The sequence below is a fragment of the Lacerta agilis genome, chromosome 10 (genome assembly GCF_009819535.1).
Source record: "Lacerta agilis isolate rLacAgi1 chromosome 10, rLacAgi1.pri, whole genome shotgun sequence".
Taxonomy (NCBI): domain Eukaryota; kingdom Metazoa; phylum Chordata; class Lepidosauria; order Squamata; family Lacertidae; genus Lacerta; species Lacerta agilis.
This window is the reverse complement of record NC_046321.1, coordinates 15,052,876-15,072,070: the sequence shown is the minus strand read 5'-3', so window position 1 is coordinate 15,072,070 and position 19,195 is coordinate 15,052,876. Positions and strand designations below refer to the sequence as shown.

Below are 19,195 nucleotides of genomic sequence, written 5' to 3'. Positions count from 1 at the left end.
TTTTTTACAAAAATAAATAAATACCAATCTCACTCACTTTTCCAGTGTAGAAAATGTCTTCCCTTTTTACTGTTCCATCTGAAATCTTCGCACGAACGGCCCGCCCAACTTGCTCCTCTGTCTGGTATATATATGCGCCATCAATATGACGGAAGCCGACTTCTATTGCTATCTTTGTAGCCTCCTCACACTTACTTATTTGACTCTGCCAGTTGAAAAGGTGAAAAAGTTAGTCAAGATCTCTGCTTCAGTGGGGAAATTAATATAAAAGTAACACTGAGTGTCGGTGGACCTTGTCAAACTAGACCTGAGTCTAGACACATCAAAGAAAAAGAAAGTAAAGGCATATAGAAAAAAAATGATTTATATGTGTTGTATGTTTGAAATACCATTGTGCCACCAAATGGCATGCAAGATTTAAAATGAGTAATCCATTAACTTGCCAGTTATTTTGGTTCAAACAGTGGAACACTGTGGAGACATACGGTTTGTAGAATGCTCTTTTCAAAAATATGGTTAAAATGTTTGAGAAATTGGAGAGATGTCCAAGACGGGATTGAGAAAGTCTCTTCATCAGCATGTATCTCTTTGTATAAAATAGATTCTACCCTCACTTTATGTATGAATGGAGCAGACATATGAATTGGAAAAATGGAAAAAGGAAAATTCCGTTGAAAAATTGAGTGGTAGTTTTCATTTAGTAAATTCATGATGTTCCTAGAAATTAATTTAATTACAAAATAAGAATCAACATTGATCCCTTCATTCTATATCTCCTTTGTGCAGGAGATATAGAAGCATGATAAGCCACACAAACAGGTTAAAGAACAGTTTTTACCTGTGGGCTGTGAGGCTGCTGAATGGAAGACAGCAAAATTGCAGCTTACGTTCGGGGTTGGAGGTTGTACGACAGCACATAGAGTGTAACAAGGACTGAGAGATTGTGGGGGAGTGGGGGGGTTGTTTAATCTCGCTGTAAACATGTGGTACAGTGACAATAAAGTATTTCTATTCTATTTCTATTTGCATTGCTGGTGATATGGAACAAATGATGGTTTGGATAAAGAATTGATTCTGTATTTATTGTTAGTGTCCAGAATAGTTAGCCTATGCCTGGTGATTTTGGACAACATTGTTACTCCCAACAAAATTGACAGTGGGCACTTGTAGTTCTATAGAAAGATTTTCAAAAATATCACTAGACATTTTGCATAGGGGAGTTTGAACCCTGCAGCATTGCAATTCACACTGGAAACTGTTTCTCAGCTCCAAACCATCCAAGTCTTGCAGAAAACATTATTCGCTCCCAAGTCTGCTGACTCAGGGCCCCTTGTTGAATGAGAAGCGGTGCTTTATCTGCTGCAAAGCATCTGTTGCATTCTTGGATGTGATGGCACAAGAAATTCTCATGCACAATTGGTTTTCTCAGATCAGTTGAGGTATCTCATGCTGTGCTTTGCAACGTATGAAGCACCCAGCAGCTGGCAGGCATCTTGTTCCTCAAAAACAAGTTACTATAATTGTGAGACAGTTACAGGTAGGTAGCCGTGTTGGTCTGCTATAGTCAAAACAAAACAACAACAACAACAAAAAATCCTTCCAGTGGCACCTTAGAGACCAACTAAGTTTGTTATAATTGTGAGAGTTAAATGTTTTACTTACAGTGTCCGGGGTATAGGTTCCAAACCCCAATATGGGGATTTTGTTCCCATCATTCATTGTAATGCCACGGTCTTTGCTAAGTGCCATTTTCTGCTTCTGTGCTTCTTCAGTTCTTGGCTCCAGGCTGAAACTGAACAACACTCTTGTGGTGAAAGGAAAAACCCGAATGAGAAAAATGAAGTCCGTGTTACCAATAAAATGTCTTCTGTTGGCACGATAGGAGGGGAGTGTCTAAGCAAATGCCCTGAAGAAATGAGAGAGAAGGGCGGGGAAACCTATGGCCAATTATTATCAGTGATTTTCTGCAGAATGCCTTTTGGTACACCTGCAGCTTTCATTGTTCACTTAGCAGCATTATAGCTGTATTTATTTATTTATTTATTTATTTATTTATTATTATTATTATTATTATTATTATTATTATTATTATTATTATTATCGTTCCAATAAAGCAATGCAGAGGCTTATTGCAATCTTAAATCAAGAAATTTCACCTCTTTGTTGGATTAGTAAATGCTGGACTAGAAGGGCCACTGGCCTGATCCTGCAGGCTCTTCTTATTTTCTGAATTTATTTCAAATCATCTTGGCAATAAATCTCAGTCTACGCAGCTGCTTCTTTTTATGAAGGTTAATCCTCCCCCTGGCTTGTGCTATTTTCAATATACGAATCACCCCCTTGAAACCGCTTCTTAAAAAAACATCTCTAGACCCGGCCAATATGGCCAACTATCGCCCAGTCTCAAATCTACCATTCTTGGGCAAGGTGATTGAGCGGGTGGTTGCTGAACAACTCCAAGCACGCCTGGAAGATGCGGACCATTTGGATCCCTTCCAATCAGGATTCAGGCCTCATCATGGGACTGAAACTGCCTTGGTCGCGCTGGTTGATGATCTCTGGCGAGCTAGGGACAAAGGTGAGAGCTGTTTCCTGGTTCTGCTGGATCTCTCAGCGGCCTTTGACACCATCGACCATAACATCCTTCTGGACCGGCTAGAGGGGTTGGGAGCTGGGGGCACTGTTATACAGTGGTTCTGCTCTTTCCTCCTGGGCCGTGTTCAGAAAGTGGTGGTGGGGGATGAGTGTTCAGACCCCTGGGCTCTCACTTGTGGGGTGCCTCAGGGTTCTGTCCTCTCCCCCATGCTTTTTAATATCTATATGAAGCAGCTGGGAGAGATCATCAGGGGGTTTGTGTTGGGTGTTCATCAATATGCAGATGACACCCAGCTCTACCTCTCTTTTAAATCAGAACCAGTGGAGGCGGTGAAGGTCCTGTGTGAGTGCCTGGAGGCTGTTGGAGGATGGATGGCGGCTAACAGATTGAGGTTGAATCCTGACAAGACAGAAGTACTGTTTTTGAGGGACAGGAGGCAGGCGGGTGTGGGGGACTCCCTGGTCCTGAATGGGGTAATTGTGCCCCTGAAGGACCAGGTGCGCAGCCTGGGAGTCATTTTGGACTCACAGCTGTCCATGGAAGCGCAGGTTAATTCTGTGTCCAGGGCGGCTGTCTACCAGCTCCATCTGGTACGCAGGCTGAGACCCTACCTGCCCGAAGACTGTCTTGCCAGAGTGGTGCATGCTCTAGTTATCTCCCGCTTGGACTACTGCAATGCGCTCTACGTGGGGCTACCTTTGAAGGTGACCCGGAAACTGCAATTAATCCAGAATGCGGCAGCTAGACTGGTGACTGGGAGTGGCCGCCGGGACCACATAACACCAGTCCTGAGAGATCTGCATTGGCTCCCAGTACGTTTCCGAGCACAGTTCAAAGTGTTGGTGTTGACCTTTAAAGCCCTAAACGGCCTCGGTCCTGTATACCTGAAGGAGCGTCGCCACCCCCATCATTCAGCCCGGACACTGAGATCCAGCGCCGAGGGCCTTCTGTTGGTTCCCTCACCGCGAGAAGCAAAGCTACAGGGAACCAGACAGAGGGCCTTTTCGGTAGTGGCGCCCGCCCTGTGGAACGCCCTCCCATCAGGAGTTAGAGAGATAAACAACTACCTGTCATTTAGAAAATACCTGAAGGCAGCCCTGTTTAGGGAAGTTTTTAATTTGTGACTCTGTATTGTATTTTGGTATTTGTTGGAGGCCGCCCAGAGTGGCTGGGGAGACCCGGCCAGATGGGCTGGGTATAAATAAATTATTATTATTATTATTATTATTATTATTATTATTATTATTATTAACTTCCTCCGTGGACAGAGTTGTGGGAGGGCACCCAGGACCCTGTGACCTGGCAGTGGGCGGAGGGATGCCGCCCGCGTCATTGGGACTCCCAGCCACATCAGGCCCCTGGTTGACCAATCGAGTTAGCCAGGGGCATGTCTGCTTGCCATTTAATCTGTGATGCAGTTGGGGGGCGGCCTCCATTTGCCTCCTCATTGGATCTCCCAGTTCACCCACGCACTTTTTATGCGTTGCTTGACTTCAGCCTTGCTATGGACTAATGTCAGCTGCCTTATTGTTGGAGCCAGGTAGGAATTTTTCCATTTGGCAAACTGGCACATTTTAATGAGAAACTACACCGCTCACACTTCTTGAAGCAATATGCAGATTGAAATGCACTTATCCTGAGAAAGTGGCAATTCTCTGAATTTTGTGATGCAGTTGTTCAGCTACAGAATAATTGCAAAAATACATAAACTGGGTTAAAGTGTGCATTAAAGAGCATATATCAATAAAGACACCGTGCAAACATGCTTTATTTCAGCCAAAAGTGCAAAGAAAAATGTGTACGGTAGGAGAAATTTGAACTGAGGAATTTTCATGAGATTATTTTCCATCCCAAACTGATATGGAGATGTGAGGAACTGAAGAGTGGAAAATGAGATGCTGGGAGGAACTGATACTGGCAGATTTGCCCAGTGTTTTCCATGAAAAAGGACCCAGGTTCAGAAGGAGATAAATTGGAGATGGGAAACGAGTCCTTATTCCACATCTGGTGGGTTATACTGTGGGTGACCAGCAAAGCTGAAACCAAACAAAAGAGAGTCAACACTCAGGGGTGTGGAAGATGCACAAGCAACAAAAATTGATCTGTTGCCAGCGGTTGCCTCATGAGACCATTTCACACAGTGCATGGTAAACTCACCGAGTTCGCCATCAAATGCCCACCCTGCTGAAAATCTGGGAGGCTGAAAGTCAAAATGCACCCCAGTTCAACCATGCATGGGGCTTTGGTACAAAGTCTCCACTGTAATTCCTTCTATAATTACACCTTATTCTCTATGAAGAGAAGAGATGGGTGCCAGATCTTTCCCCCCCTTTTGCTCTCGCAGTATGAATTCTTGTGTGAACCACTTTTATGTATTTATATGCATACTATTGAAATATGACTTACATTTCTGGTTTTAAAAAGCTCATGCCTTTGTGAAGGCCATCAATGGATTTCATATCCTCCTCAGACAGCTGGAAAGAAAATGCCTGTCAGGAGGAAAAATAATAATAATGCTGAGGTGCTTTTTACTCATGCCTTCTTTTTGCACCTCAGAGCTGTGCACCTTTTTCCAGCGACGGAGATACCAAAGCAAACTTTGCTACCACCTTCCAAAGTTTAATTCCTTCATTCAACAGCTTCAGTCCAGATGTCCTCCCACTGAGGGAATTATATATGCATAGTAATGTAGGTTTGCAATAGAACAGGAGTGGGGAAACTGTGGCCCCCCAAATGTTGATGGACTCCAATTCCCCATCCGTCTCCGCCATCATGGCCAATGGTCAGGGGTGAGAGAAGTCATAGTCCAGCTACTGAGGTTCTTCATGCAGTGCATAGCTGAACTACTGAACTTTCTCCCATGGGAGGCAGTGACAGACACCAACTTGGATGGCTTTAAAAATTAGACAAATTCATGGTGGATAAGAATACCAATGGTAGCTAGTCATGATGGCCGCACTCTGCCTTCGTTGTCGGAAGCAGTGATGCTTCTGAATACACACTGCTGGAGATTCCTCCAACTTCTTGAGTCCCAAAATCAATATGTGCATCATCCCTCTCGAACGAGTCATGTGACCCGTGAGATCACAGTGTCCAAATGATGTGCTTTTTCAGTATTTTTTTTTTTTAAATGGATTTATATATACTGCTTTACCTGGACATTTTCCTCAATTCGCTTTCTGGTGTAGGTCTTCACTAGGACCACCAGGCCTCGTTGCAGTTGGTAGCGAATAGCCACGAGAGCTGGGCTTTTGTTGTACTTCTTGGCGATCGCAACCAACAAAGGGTCTTCAAGCAGGGGAGGAGCATCTGGATTTGACCTGTTAGAGAGCAACATGGAGAGAAGGTGTGTTTCTGGTGTCAAGATGCACAAATATATACACACAAATATAGAATGGGGGGCACTTGGCTTAACAGCAGTATATATGAAAAGGATGTAGGGGTCTTTGTAGACCACAAGCTTAACATGATTCACAGTGTGATGCAGCAGGAAGTGAAGCTAACGCTATTCTAAGCAGCATCAACAGAAGTATAGTGTCCCGATCAAGGGAAGTATTATGCATTGGTCAGACTTCACATGGAATACTGTGTCCAGTTCTGGACTCCACAGTTTAAGAAGGATATTGACAAGCTGGAACATGTGCAGAGGAGCCCGAACAAAATGATAAAATATCTGGAACGTGAGCCATGTGAGGAATGGTTGAAGGAGCGAAGAATGTTTAGCATGGAGAAGGGTAGACGGACAGGTGATGTGATAACCATCTTCAAATATCAGAAGGGCTGCCTCATGGAAGATGGAGCTCACTTGTTTTTTATTGCTTCAGAGGGTAGGACCTGAATCAATGGATTCAAATTACAAGAAAGAAGATTCTGACTAAATATTAGGAGGAACATTCTGGCAGTAAGGGCTGTGCAACAATGGAATGGACTCCCTTAGGTGGGTGGTGGTGAGGGGGAAGTATAAAAATCCAAGTAAGTAAGTAAGTTTTTTTTTTAAATTAACAGTTGTATGGTTGATTTGAATTAATTTAATTTTTTAATATGCCTTCCTCCTACATAAATTGTACTATACATACTACATACTACTATACATAGACAAAAGAAAGGTCTTAGCAGGCTTGAGGGAACCCAAAGCGTTGCATAAGTACAAAAATGTACTTGGGGGGAACAACCAAGAAAGAAAAGAAAAGCAGGCCAACGGGGATTGTGTCTGCTCTGTGGGTAACGAATCCTGAGTACGTGTTGGAGAGAAAATATAGTTCATTAGGGGGGTAGGTCAAGTGTAATGGAGTGTCCTGGAAGAAGGCATGGCTCACTGGACTGAAGCCAGAACAGGAGAACTCAGTATTGCAAAGGTTTGTTGCCTGTCCCACTTGTGAAAAATAATCAGTAGAGTGGCTTCCAATACAGATGAAAACAACAGAACTCAAAATACAGAAACATAGGGAACAGGCTATGCAAAAAGTAAAATGTTATAATAATTTAAATGCAAGGCCGGGTGCAGGGCCCTTTCATCCCTGCCATTCTACTGCTTAAAGCACCATTAAACATAATATAAATATGATTTAAAAAGAGCACAAAATTTCAGAAGCAGAAATTCTTAAATAGCCTCCTACCTGCAACATTTAAAAAACATATGTTTGGGAGAAGTCAAGCAGTTTTATACACTTCAGCACTGGGAAGGTTTCTAAGAGTGTCTAAAATGGGAGGGGAAGAGCTTTGTAAATCTCTCTCTGGGATGAGTTCCCCAACTGTGGGGCCACTACAGAAAAGGCCCTGGTGCTGGTATCCACCACGAGGATCTTTATTAATTGTGGGGCCAAGAATACAAGCTTCAGAGCTGATGCAGATGCTGGGGATGAGTGGGCACAGGTGGTCCCTGATGTGATCCCCAAACGTTTTGGCTTCATTTCTTACCATTTTGGGTCTCTTTGGGATCCTAGGACACTATATCCTTCCACGAGGATATTGTTTGACTTGCAGAAGGCCAGCAGCTTGCTTTGGTTCCGATAAGGATGGCATTCAACCTGCAGATTCAAAATCCCCCAACATAACCCAAAAGTGAGAATTCAGATGAAACAAAGAATACCGTGAAATAAAGGAAAGACAGAGAAGCAGAACCATGCTAATATTTCTTGAAGTGTAGTTTTGATTTCTGATTCATCAGAATCATTAGATGACCATTCTTGCATTTGTGGCTTCCATTGCCACGCTCCTCATCCATGAAATATGTGTTAGCTGAAGATGGGGGACAGGGCTTATTCCCCCACAATCTCCTGTCACTCCAGTCCTGTTGGAGATCTCCTAAGTGCAGAAAGGTCTGATGGGGGATTTACATGGCTTTCCATCAAGTTAAGCAGATGATCTGGGACTCTGTTTTATCAGGGTCTCAATAAACTGAAAGTTCCAATCAAACTGAGCAGTGGAGACATCAGAAAATAAAATTAGGGGCGGGGGGGCACACGACTTTCCAAAGGGGGCAGTTTTATTCCACATGTAAGGAAGTAATGGTATAGTTTTGAATAATCCTCCCTGTGTAAATGCATTTTGTATGTGAAAAGTGTCACCACTGTGGCTCACCAATGGCAGAAAGTATGGGGGGAGGACGTGAGAACTACCGGTAATTGTCTGGGGGACTGTATTCCCCCCCTTGCACCCTCTACTGCCATATATGAATTGGATAGTGCATCAAATGGGACTATCTGGACCATTACTAGTTCTGGGAATAAGGGGAGTCCACCCCACAACTCATAACCATATCTTCTTGTGACAGGATCTGCAACCTTGTAGCCTTAAGCAAGCTTTTTCAGGGACTGACTATGTTTGTCAAAACAAAGGTCCTCTCACCAAAAAGCTGAAATAAAAAAGCTTGCAACAAGACCGCTCCTCTTCTTCCGGGGACAGAGTTGTGGGAGGGCATCCAGGACCCCCCTGTGACCTGGCAGTGGACGGAGAGATGCCGCCCTCATCATTGGGACTCCCAGCCACATCACGCCCCTGGTTGACCAATCGAGTTAGCCAGGGGCATGTCTGCTTGCCATTTAATCTGCGATGCAGTTGGGGGGCGGCCTCCATTTGCCTCCTCATTTGATCTCCCAGCTCACCCGCCCTCTTTTTATGCGTTTCTTGACTTCAGCCTTCCTATGGACTAATGTCAGCCGCCTTATTGTTGGAGCCAGGTAGGAATTTTTCCATTTGGCAAACTGGCACCAGCCATTTGGTTTCTCCTACCTTGTAGCAATCGTCACAACTTAGGCATTGGTTAAGCCTCCTTCATGGGAGGTGAGGTTGCTGCCCCTTCCCATTAAAGGTACCCTGTTAAAGGGATCCGGGGGTGTGGATCCTGTCCAAAGCCTGGGCGTGGGCTAGGGCAATGCCACGATCCCGTCAGAGACCGTGGGGGTGCTCTTAATTGATGTACATCATAGGGCTCCCCCTAACGGTGGTTTACTGTTAAGAGACTTCCTGCGGATGTGCAGGAGTCAGGATATGGTCTGGTTTTACCCAATGCCTAAGCCAAACTGCTCACATTTGTAAACAATAAAGCTGTAGCCTAATTTATACCATTAACCCAAAATATTTGTGTCCATGGGTTTATTATCTAAGGGAACTGCGGGGCCCAGGGCCTCGCCACACAACACATGGAACAAACCCCTACAAAGGTCAATCACACTTCACCTGGTTTATCACTGGCTTGTGTTTCAATCCTGGCTTGTTCAGGATCATTTCCAGCTGCTTACGGGTGAAGTTGGACACTCCGATGGACCTCACCAAGCCAGCATCTTTGCACGCTTCCATTGCCTGGCAAAGAGAATACGACTTGTTGGTTGAGTGGTGTTTGTTGAATAGCGGATGCCACACTTTTTTCCAGATTAAGATTGGAGGCTTATAGTTCACCAGCTCTCATAGGAGCCATTGTGTGAGTCATTGTTCTGGACATGCTTCCTCTGGTGTAAGGCTACTGTGCTGTGTACCCAAATGACTCAAGGGCTGGATTTCCTAATCCCAGGCACCTACCTCCCATGTCTGCCGAAGATCTACGTTGTCAAAAATCGGTTTTTTGTCTTCTCCCATGGGAAATAAATCTGGTCCAGGCTGGAAAAGAAGGAGGGGGAGGGAATAAGTGCAGGTCAGTCCTAGAAGTTCTCTTATCTCTGTAATACTATCTAATACTAATGGACAGTGATAAAAAAGAGAGTTAACCTTGCAGGGGCCGATACCACAGTGCAAGGCTGTAGGAAACTCAAGTCACAAGCACCACATTGGACATTCTTGTTTTTTCAAGAGGGATAAAGTGTTACTTTATCCAGGAAAAAATATTTACGTTGCAATACTCAGTATTGTCTCTTTTAAGCCAGAGGTGGGGAAACAGTGGATCTCCAGGCTTTGCTGCCCTCCAAGTCCCATAAACTGCAGCCAGCAAGGACAATGATCAGGGATGATAGGAGTTGCAATTCAGCAACATCTGGAAAATCACAGGTTCCCCAAACATGCTTTAATTCTTTCTGTGCCACATAGAACAAACTGTCTTCTCCCTCTGTACAGGTCTGTCTCCCCATCTCTCCAACCCTTTTATTTCTTCCCTCTCTCCCTCGCCAAGTCCTGCTCTGCAAACAATTTCGTTCTTATGATGCCCATGTGGTTAATGTAATCATTATATGCAAAGGTTTTCTTTAACTGGCATGTTTCTCCCCCAAAATCTGGGAGTGATCATTCTTTGCTTAAGATATGTTTGAGCAGAGAATTGTCAGCATCTCTAGGAAATGAGAATTCCCAATGTTCCTTCAGGGAATCAAATATTTTTAGTAGGCTCCCCCCCACCATTCAAATATTGTACTCAATTCTTGATTTATGACATCAATAATTATTTACCTTCATAGAACACGGACTGTGAATTAAGAATAGATCCATGTAGTCAAACTGGAGTTTCTTCAGCGATTCTTCTAAGCATTTCCGAACCAGCTCAGGGCGGTGGAAGGTACTCCAGAGCTGTCAAAAATATATATTTATATATTCACACAGCCAAAACGTTTTTTGGTCTCAGACAATTTAGCTGTGGCAGATGACTATTCTGGTGTGCACAGTTTTAAGGGCAAACTTAGATATTGTTCTGAAGAATATTCCAAATTGCTGTGGTGAGGTAGTTAGGTAAAGCAATTAAATAAAACCATTATTGCTAATAAATAATATTTTTACCATTTATTTATTAAAATTATATATGGCCCTTAATCAAAAGATCTCAGGGTGGTTCACAAGATAAAAGCACAAATGAATAGTCAAAACAGAAGCAACAAAACAGTAATCCATCCTCCCACCGACATGTTAAAAAAGGCTGTATAATATTAATCAGCCCATGGCCTGGTTAAAGGGGAACATTTTCACTTAGCAGCTAAAGGTGTATAATGAACCTCCCTGCAGAGAGCATTCCCCAAATGGGGAGCCATGCAAAAAAGGCCCCGTTCTCCTATTGCTGCCCTCTGAGCCTCAAATGGAGGAGGCACACGAAGAACCTCAGAGGTTGAACACAGAATCCGGGTAGGTTTATATAGGGAGAGGTATTTTGCTCAGATTTTGTTAAATAATGTCTGTGAAATTGCATCATGATGCAGGCACTAGATTTTACTCATTTCATTAAAAAATGCCAAACTCACTCACTTTTCCAGTGTAGAAAATGTCTTCCCTTTTTACTGTTCCATCTGAAATCTTCGCACGAACGGCCCGCCCAACGTGCTCCTCAGACTGGTAAAGATATGCGCTATCAATGAGACGGAAGCCGAATTCTATTGCTATCTTTGTAGCCTCTTCACACTTACCGGTTGAAAAGGAAAAACAAAAAAATAAATAGTCAACGTCTCTGCTTCAGTGGGGAAATTAATATCAAAGGGTACCTGTAAGTGACACTGAGTGTCGGTGGACCCTGTCAAACTAGACCTGAGTCCCAGGGACTCAGATAGGCTGGGGAAAAGGCATCAAAGGAAAAGAAAGAAAAAGCGTATAGAAAAAGTGATTTATATATGTTACATGTGCGAAATAACATTGTGCCACCGAATGGCATTCAAGAATTAAAATGAGAAATCAATTAACTTGCCAGTTATTTTGGTTCAAACATTGGAACACTGTTGAGACATGCAGTTTGTAAAACACTTTTTTAAAAAATCATTTAAATGTTTGTGAAATAGGAGAGATATCCAAGAATGGATTGAGAACGTTTTTCAGCTACAAGATGATTGAATATATGGAACTCGCAGAACTGACCGGGAAACTCTGAGACCATAGGGAAGAAACGGTGCAGGAGAATTGGAAGAAATTTAAAGATTATTTGAAACAACGTGAAAAGATTGATATTTGAAATTGAAATCAAAGGACATATAAGGCTACAGTAATGCTATTAGTTAGATTAAGATAGGATATAAGAAGTAGATAGAAATATTTTACATTCATTTTTATAAGGATTAAGAATAGATGAGAATGATGATTTTATAATGTGTATATGGATTAAGACTAGATGAGAATGATGATTTTATAATGTTATAAAATTACTAAAGAAGATTAGAAATGAACGCAGAAGAGAGGATGTGAGGAGGTCCCTAAACAATGTGAGGAACATGATAAGGATAGTTCAATAAGTGTTTGTTAAGATTTATGTATTTTTGTGTTTAATTTGGTTATTTTTTGTAGTTTTGTAGTGTTATGTATTGTTTTGTTGTATTTTGTGTTTGTTGTTTTAAAAAAAATTCTTATAAAAAAAAGAGAGAAAGTTTTTCAGCTACAAACCATCCAAGTCTTGCACAAAACATTATTTGCTCCTGAATCTACTGACTCAGGACCCTTGTTGAATGAGAAGCAGTGCTTTATGTGCTGAAAAGCGTCTGTTGCATTCTAGGCTGCGGCGGCACAAGAAATTCTCATGCACAATTGGCTTCTCAGGTCAGTTGAGGTATCTCATGCTGTGCTTTGCAATTTACGAAGCACCCAGCAGCTGGCAGGCATTTTGCTCCTCAAAAACAAATCTGAGAGTTAAATGTTTTACTTACAGCGTCTGGGGGATAGGTTCCAAACCCCAATATGGGGATTTTGTTCCCATCATTCATTGTAATGCCACGGTCTTTGCTAAGTGCCATTTTCTGCTTCTGTGCTTGTTCAGTTCTTGGCTCCAGGCTGAAACTGCACAACACTCTAGTGGCAAAAGAGTGAAAAAATGAAGTTTGTGTTTCCAATGAAATGCCTTCTGTAGGCATTATAGGAGGAGAGAGCTTAAATACTCCAAAGAAATGAGAGAGAAGGGCAGGGAAACCTATGCCCAACTTTTAATCAGTAACTATCAGCAGAATGTCCTTTGGTACACCAGCAGTTTCCTTGTTGACTTAGCAGCATTGCTTTCACAAGATGAATAACCCATGGCCAACTTTTTATCAGTAGCTTTCAGCAGAATGTCATTTGCTACACCAGCAGTTTCATCGTGGACTAAGCAGCATTGCTTTCACAGGATAAAAAATAGCTTTCTTTCTTTCTTTCTTTCTTTCTTTCTTTCTTTCTTTCTTTCTTTCTTTCTTCTTTTTCATCCTCCTCCTCCTCCTCCTCCTCCTCCATCATGTTCCAATAAAGCAATGCAGAGGCCTATTGCAATTTTTCATCAAGAAACCTCACCTCTTTGTTAGATTCATAAATGATAGACATAGGAAAAGCAAGCCTAAAAACTACACAAACCTTTTCTTCAGGCTGTATTAATAAAACGAAAACATATATCCTCCAAAACAAAATAATAAATGAAATATGTGGAGGCATCTGTTAACCCAATGAAGCCGGGTATTCTGAGTGCCAGTGAACACTCAAAGGATGTAAGGAAGGAAAGGAGCATAGAAATAAGATCCCAAACTGCCTCTGGCTGTGTACACTTTGCCAGCACATGGAAAACACATTTGATGTGCACAGCATTCCCCAAAGAATCCTGGGAACAGAGATTTGTTAAAGTTGCTGGGAATGGTAGCTTTGTGAGGGGTAAACTACAGTTCCCAGAATTCTTTTCGAGAGGTCATATGCTTTAAAAGTGCTCTATATCATTGGATCATAAAAATGTAGACTTGGAAGGGACCCTGAGGATCACCTCTTCCAACCCCTTGCAATGCAGGAATCTTTCGCCCAACGTGGGGCTCAAACCCACAACGCTGAGATTAGAGTCTCATTCTGTACCAACTGAGCTGTCCCTCAGGGTGTGTTTGTTTACACAGTCACCTTCTGGTTTGGAGTAAACACCATCAAAATCCAATGCACCGTAAGAAATGTAAGGATGGATAAAGGATGTGGAATGTGGTGCCGTGTGCACAACGCTTTCCAAACCAGCCGTGGGATCACCCTGAATGCAGATTAAAAGGAAGAGTGTCCACAGCCTCAGCCTTTACTGGAGGGTTCAGGTTACGCAAAGCTGGGGCTGAGTGGGAGACAGCAAGTAGCAACAAATGATTTCGGCAAGGACACTTTGAATATTGTTACAGACTCCAGAGAATAGAATGCATTTGTATAACATCATCTGCAACCAGAGAAACAGTCAGAAGTCATTTCAGGTTGAGCTGGCAGACAGTTGAAACCCTGTGCCCTTTACTCCTCACAGCCAGCAGAGGACCTCAGAGCCAGCAATAGTCACTGCTGCCCATCCCTTCCTCAGAAGTGGAAGCAGCGAATTTCTAATTTAGAGGTTTCCTCTCATGTCCTTCTTCCCTCAGGCATCTGGTTGGCAACTGTGAGAACAGGATGCTGGACTAGATGGGCCACTGGCCTGATCCTGCAGGCTCTTCTTATTTTCTGAAGTTATTTCAAATCATTTTGGCAATAAATCTCAGGCTATGCAATTGCTTTTTTTTTTTTATGAAAGTTAATCCTCCCCCCAGCTTGTGCTATTTTCAATATATGACTCACCCCCTTGAAGCTGCTATTTGACACATTAGAGAGAACTAGGGATGGAGGAGCAGTTCAATTCTGTTCACATTTTAATGAGAAACTACACAGCCCACCTAGCAGTTCAAAGGCATGGCAAAGTGCAAGTAGATAAATAGGTACTGCTCCGGCGGGAAGGTAAATGGCGTTTACGTGTGTTGCTCTTGTTTCGCCAGAAGCGGTATAGTTATGCTGGCCATATGATCTGGAAAAACTGTCTGCGGAGAACCGTCGGCTCCCTCGGCCAGTAAACGAGATGAGCGCCACAACCCCAGAGTCGTTCACTACAGGACTTTACTGTCAGGGGTCCTTTTCTTTACCGTTACACAGCGCATACTTCTTGAACCAATAAGCAAATCAAAATGCAGTTATCATAAGAAAGTGGCAATTCTCTGAATTTTGTGATGCAGTTGTTCAGCTACAGAACCATTACAAAAATGCATATAGTGGGGTAAAGTATGAATTAAAGAGCATATATTAGTGAAAACATGATGCAAAAATGCTTTATTTTAGACAAAGGTGCAAAGAAAAATGTGTATGGTAGAAGAAATTTGCACTGATGAATTTTCAAGACTTTTTTTTCATCCCAAACTGATATGGAGATGAGAGGAATGGAAGAGTGGAAAATGAGATGCTGGGAGGAACTGATACTGACAGATTTGCCCAGTGTTTTCCATGGAAAACAACCCAGGTTCAGAAGGGGATAAATTGGAGATGGGAGACAAGTCCTTATTCCACATCTGGTGGGTAATACTGTGGGTGACCAGCATATCTGAAACAAAACAAAAGAGAGTCAACACTCAAGCGTGTGGAAGATGCACAAGCAACAAAAAATGATCTGTTGCCAGCCATTGCCTCATGAGACCATTTCACACAGTGCATGGTAAACTCCCCGTGTTTGCCATCAAATGCCCACCCTGCTGAAAATCTGGGAGGCTGAAAGTCAAAATGGTCCACCATGTTACAATCTAAAACTTGCAATATCGGAAGGATTCTGTGTCCATTTTCTTACTAGAGAAAATAACCCCTAGATGATGAACACAGTCCTGTTTGCTGATCAAAGTGGCACAAAAGGGTTGGGTCAAAGGTCTCCCTTCACTTCCCCAACGTCGTTTCAAGACTTTCAGGTAGGGGCAGAATGACAAATGCTGTTTTGGGAGTCCCTTCCTGGCAGTAATGCATGAGGCAGCCTTCTTCCCCCCTCCTAAAATGCTCCTGGGAATGTCATCACATCATCATATGGCATTGGTCTCAAGGGTATTTGCAAGCCTGGTTTCAAAGCACAGAGCAACTGTCAGGTGAGCAGCAAAGCTACAACTTGTTTTATAGTGGGAAAAGATCCTGAATTGCCATGGGGTAAATTGTGGGGAGTTTAGAAACATTACATTTTGTCAGAAACTGGACTAGAGGATGGAACTTAATCACAGGGCCATGGTTTCGAGCCGCACGCTGGGCAAAAGATTCCTGCTTTGCAGGGGGCTGGACTAGATGACCCCCGTGGTCCCTTCCAACTCTACAATTCTACGACATGGACACTTGTCCATACACTTGCACCCCACTCTAACCATGCATGGGGCTTTGGTACAAAGTCTCCAAGGTAATTCCTTCTATAATTACACCTTATTCTCTATGAAGAGAAGAGATGGATGCCATATCTTTTCTCCCTTTTGCTCTGGAGAGCCATTGTGGTGTAGTGGTTAAGAGTGGTAGACTCATATTCTGGGGAACTGGGTTTGCTCCCCCGCTCCGCCACATGCAGCTGCTGGGTGACCTTGGGCTAGTCACACTTCTCTGAATTCCCTCAGCCCCACTCACCTTACAGAGTGTTTGTTGTGGGGGAGGAAGGGAAAGGATAATGTTACCCGCTGTGAGACTCCTTCGGGTAGTGATAAAGCGGGATATCCAATCCAAACTCTTCTTCTTGCAGTTTGAATCCCAGCGTGAAGCACTTTTATGTATTCATATGCATACTATTTAAATATGACTTACGCGTCCGCTTTTATATAGCTCATGCTTTTGTGAAGGCCATCAATGGATTTCATATCATCCTCAGACAGCTGGAAAGTAAATGCCTGTCAGGAGGAGAAAATAAAATGCTGAGGTGCTTTTACCTGATGCCTTCTTCTTGTACCTCAGAGCTGTGCACATTTTTCCAGCAACAGAGATACCAAATCAACTTTGCCACCACCTTCCAAAGTTTAATTCTTTCATTCAACAGCTTCAGTCCAGATGTCCTCCCTGCGAGAAATGAGGTTACAGGGAACCAGGCAGAGTGGCTTCTCGGTAGTGGCACCCACCCTGTGGAATGCCCTCCCATCAGATGTGAAGGAAATAAAGAACAATCTGACATTTAGAAGACATCTGAAGGCAGCCCTGTTTAGGGAAGTTTTTAATGTTTGATGTTTTATCGTGCTTTTAACATTCTGTTGGGAGCCATCCAGAGTAGCTGGGGAAACCCAGCAAGATGGACAGTTGTTGGTTTTTATTATTATTATTATTATTATTATTATTATTATTATTATTATTATTTTCTTACAGTGTATAGCTAAACTACCGAACTTGCTCCCATGGGAGGCAGTGACAGCCACCAACTTGAATGGCTTTAAACAATAAACAAATTCATGGTGGATAAGATGTGCATCTTCACTCACTTACCCCCGCACTAGTTATGTGAGCCATGCGATCACAGTGTTCAAATGATATGCTTTTTCAATATTGTTTTTAATGGATTTATATATACTGCTTTACCTGGATGTCTTCCTCAATTTGCTTTCTGGTGTCGGCCTTCACTAGGACCACCAGGCCACGCTGCACTTGGTAGCGAATAGCCACGAGAGCTGGGCTTTTGTTGTACTTCTTGGCCATCGCAACCAGCAAAGGATCTTCAAGCAGGACAGGAGAGTTTTGATCTGTCCTGTCGGAGAGCAACATGGAGAGAAGGTGTGTTTCTGGTGTCAAGATGCATAAATATACACACACAAATATAGGATGGGGACACTTGGCTTGACAGCAGTATATATGAGAAGGATGTAGGGGTCTTTGTAGACCACAAGCTTAACATGATTCACAGTGTGATGCAGCAGGAAGAGAAGCTAACGCTATTCTAGGCTGCATCAGCAGAAGTATAGTGTTCCGATCAAGGGAAGTATTATGCATTGGTCAGACTTCACCTGGAATACTGTGTCTAGTTCTGGACTCCACAGTTTAAGAAGGATATTGACAAGTTTTTAGTATTGTGCTCTTCCCCCAATAAATCACAAACTCATTCTTTGCACGTGGATCATTCTGTAGGCAAAATGGTAGCATCCATGCACAAAAGAGAGGTCCTTTTCTTTGCTGAAGTACAATCAGCATTTTGGGGGAGGGGGGATGCGACAGCGCAACGGCACTTTTTCCATGGTGCCGTTGGGCCCGCCCTCACTTAAATATAGCACACCCACCTCACAGAATACCAATTCCACGAATTCCTACAAACTACTCCAGATTATTTTGTGGAGGATTTGTGTGAGGGAAAACTTAATACTTTGGAGTCTCAGGCAGGATTTGATCAAATAAACAACAAATATTTTGTAAAACAAAGGAAGTTTATGACCCAAGTGGGTAAAACATAGGATACTTCAGATTATAATGCTATTTCACTTCAGTTATTTCTCAGTTGGTGCACGGCTGTTGCCACTTAATACTTTGGTTCTTAAACAAAGCGGTTACACACCCCTTTGACAACCCTACTCCCTAGGTACTGCACGTAACAGACCCAAGGGATCTCCCCACCCCTCTTAACTGGTTTGGGAGTCTTCTCTTTTTGCAGAAGAATCTCTCCCCTCCTGACTGGAATTCTCACAGCTTCTACTTCTCCTGGCTCAGCTTCAGCCTCCCAGTTCATTTCTGGCCTATTACTCTTATAGGACACCACACACTGTCCTTCACACTAAGTTCAGAGACTCCTTTCTCTATCTTGTGATATATTCCTCAGAGTGGATGTTTCTACCCAGAAGCAACTCTGTCTCCTCTCACTCCTTATCTCCCTCCCTATTCTTCCAACCTACCAAACTGTCTCACCAAAAAAATCCTCTTCTTTTCAAGTCCCCCTCCTGGAACCCCAGCCAATCAGAGCCTGCCATTCGTTAACTGTTTGCTGGCAGGGAAAAAGAAAAACACTTGGGGACCAAACCTGTCCAGCAAAACAAACTTTTCCGTCACACGGGTACCTAAGGAGGGAAAGAAAGGCTCAGACAATCCTGTGTGCCTGTTGGAGAGTTGATACGGAAAAGAGGGAGGGAGTTCAAATGAAATGGAGGATCCTGGAAGATAGCACAGCTCATTGTTTTGAAGGAGAACTCAATATTTGTTGCTGGTCCCACGTGTAAAAAATAAGCATTTAAGTGGCTTCCAAAATAGATAAAAACAATACGATAAAAAATTTGAGACACACGAAACAAGCTATGTAAAAAAAGAGAAATGCCACAATCATTTAAATGGAAGACTGGATGCAGGGCCCTTTCATCCCTGCCATTCTACTGCTTAAAGCACCATTAAAGACAATATAAATATGATTTAAAAACAGCACAAAATTTCAGAAGCAGAAATTATTAAATAACTCCCTGCCCACAACATTTAAAAACATATGTTTGGGAGATGTCAAGCAGTTATACATATATATAAAAACAC

General features: G+C 42.8%; 1 protein-coding gene across 12 annotated transcripts in view; it reads right to left on the bottom strand.

The window, feature by feature from the left end:
- The window catches only part of LOC117054593 (aldo-keto reductase family 1 member C3-like), a 45,927-nt gene that overhangs the window by 6,034 nt on the left and 20,698 nt on the right, over positions 1–19,195 (bottom strand). For 3 of the 12 annotated variants that reach the window (XM_033163555.1, XM_033163550.1, XM_033163557.1), the window contains exons 7-9: positions 17,276–17,441; positions 16,517–16,599; positions 15,017–15,299 (exon numbers count right to left, since the gene is read on the bottom strand). In XM_033163555.1, coding sequence (XP_033019446.1) covers positions 15,257–15,299; positions 16,517–16,599; positions 17,276–17,441 — 292 coding nt within the window. In that variant the 3' untranslated portion in view covers positions 15,017–15,256. Of the gene's footprint in view, positions 1–37; positions 206–1,662; positions 1,860–4,441; positions 4,633–5,002; positions 5,086–5,750; positions 5,917–7,513; positions 7,624–9,274; positions 9,398–9,613; positions 9,692–10,468; positions 10,586–11,251; positions 11,405–12,630; positions 12,825–15,016; positions 15,300–16,516; positions 16,600–17,275; positions 17,442–19,195 lie in introns of those variants that run through there. The other 9 variants (XM_033163558.1, XM_033163553.1, XM_033163556.1 and 6 more) reach the window with 7 other exon arrangements.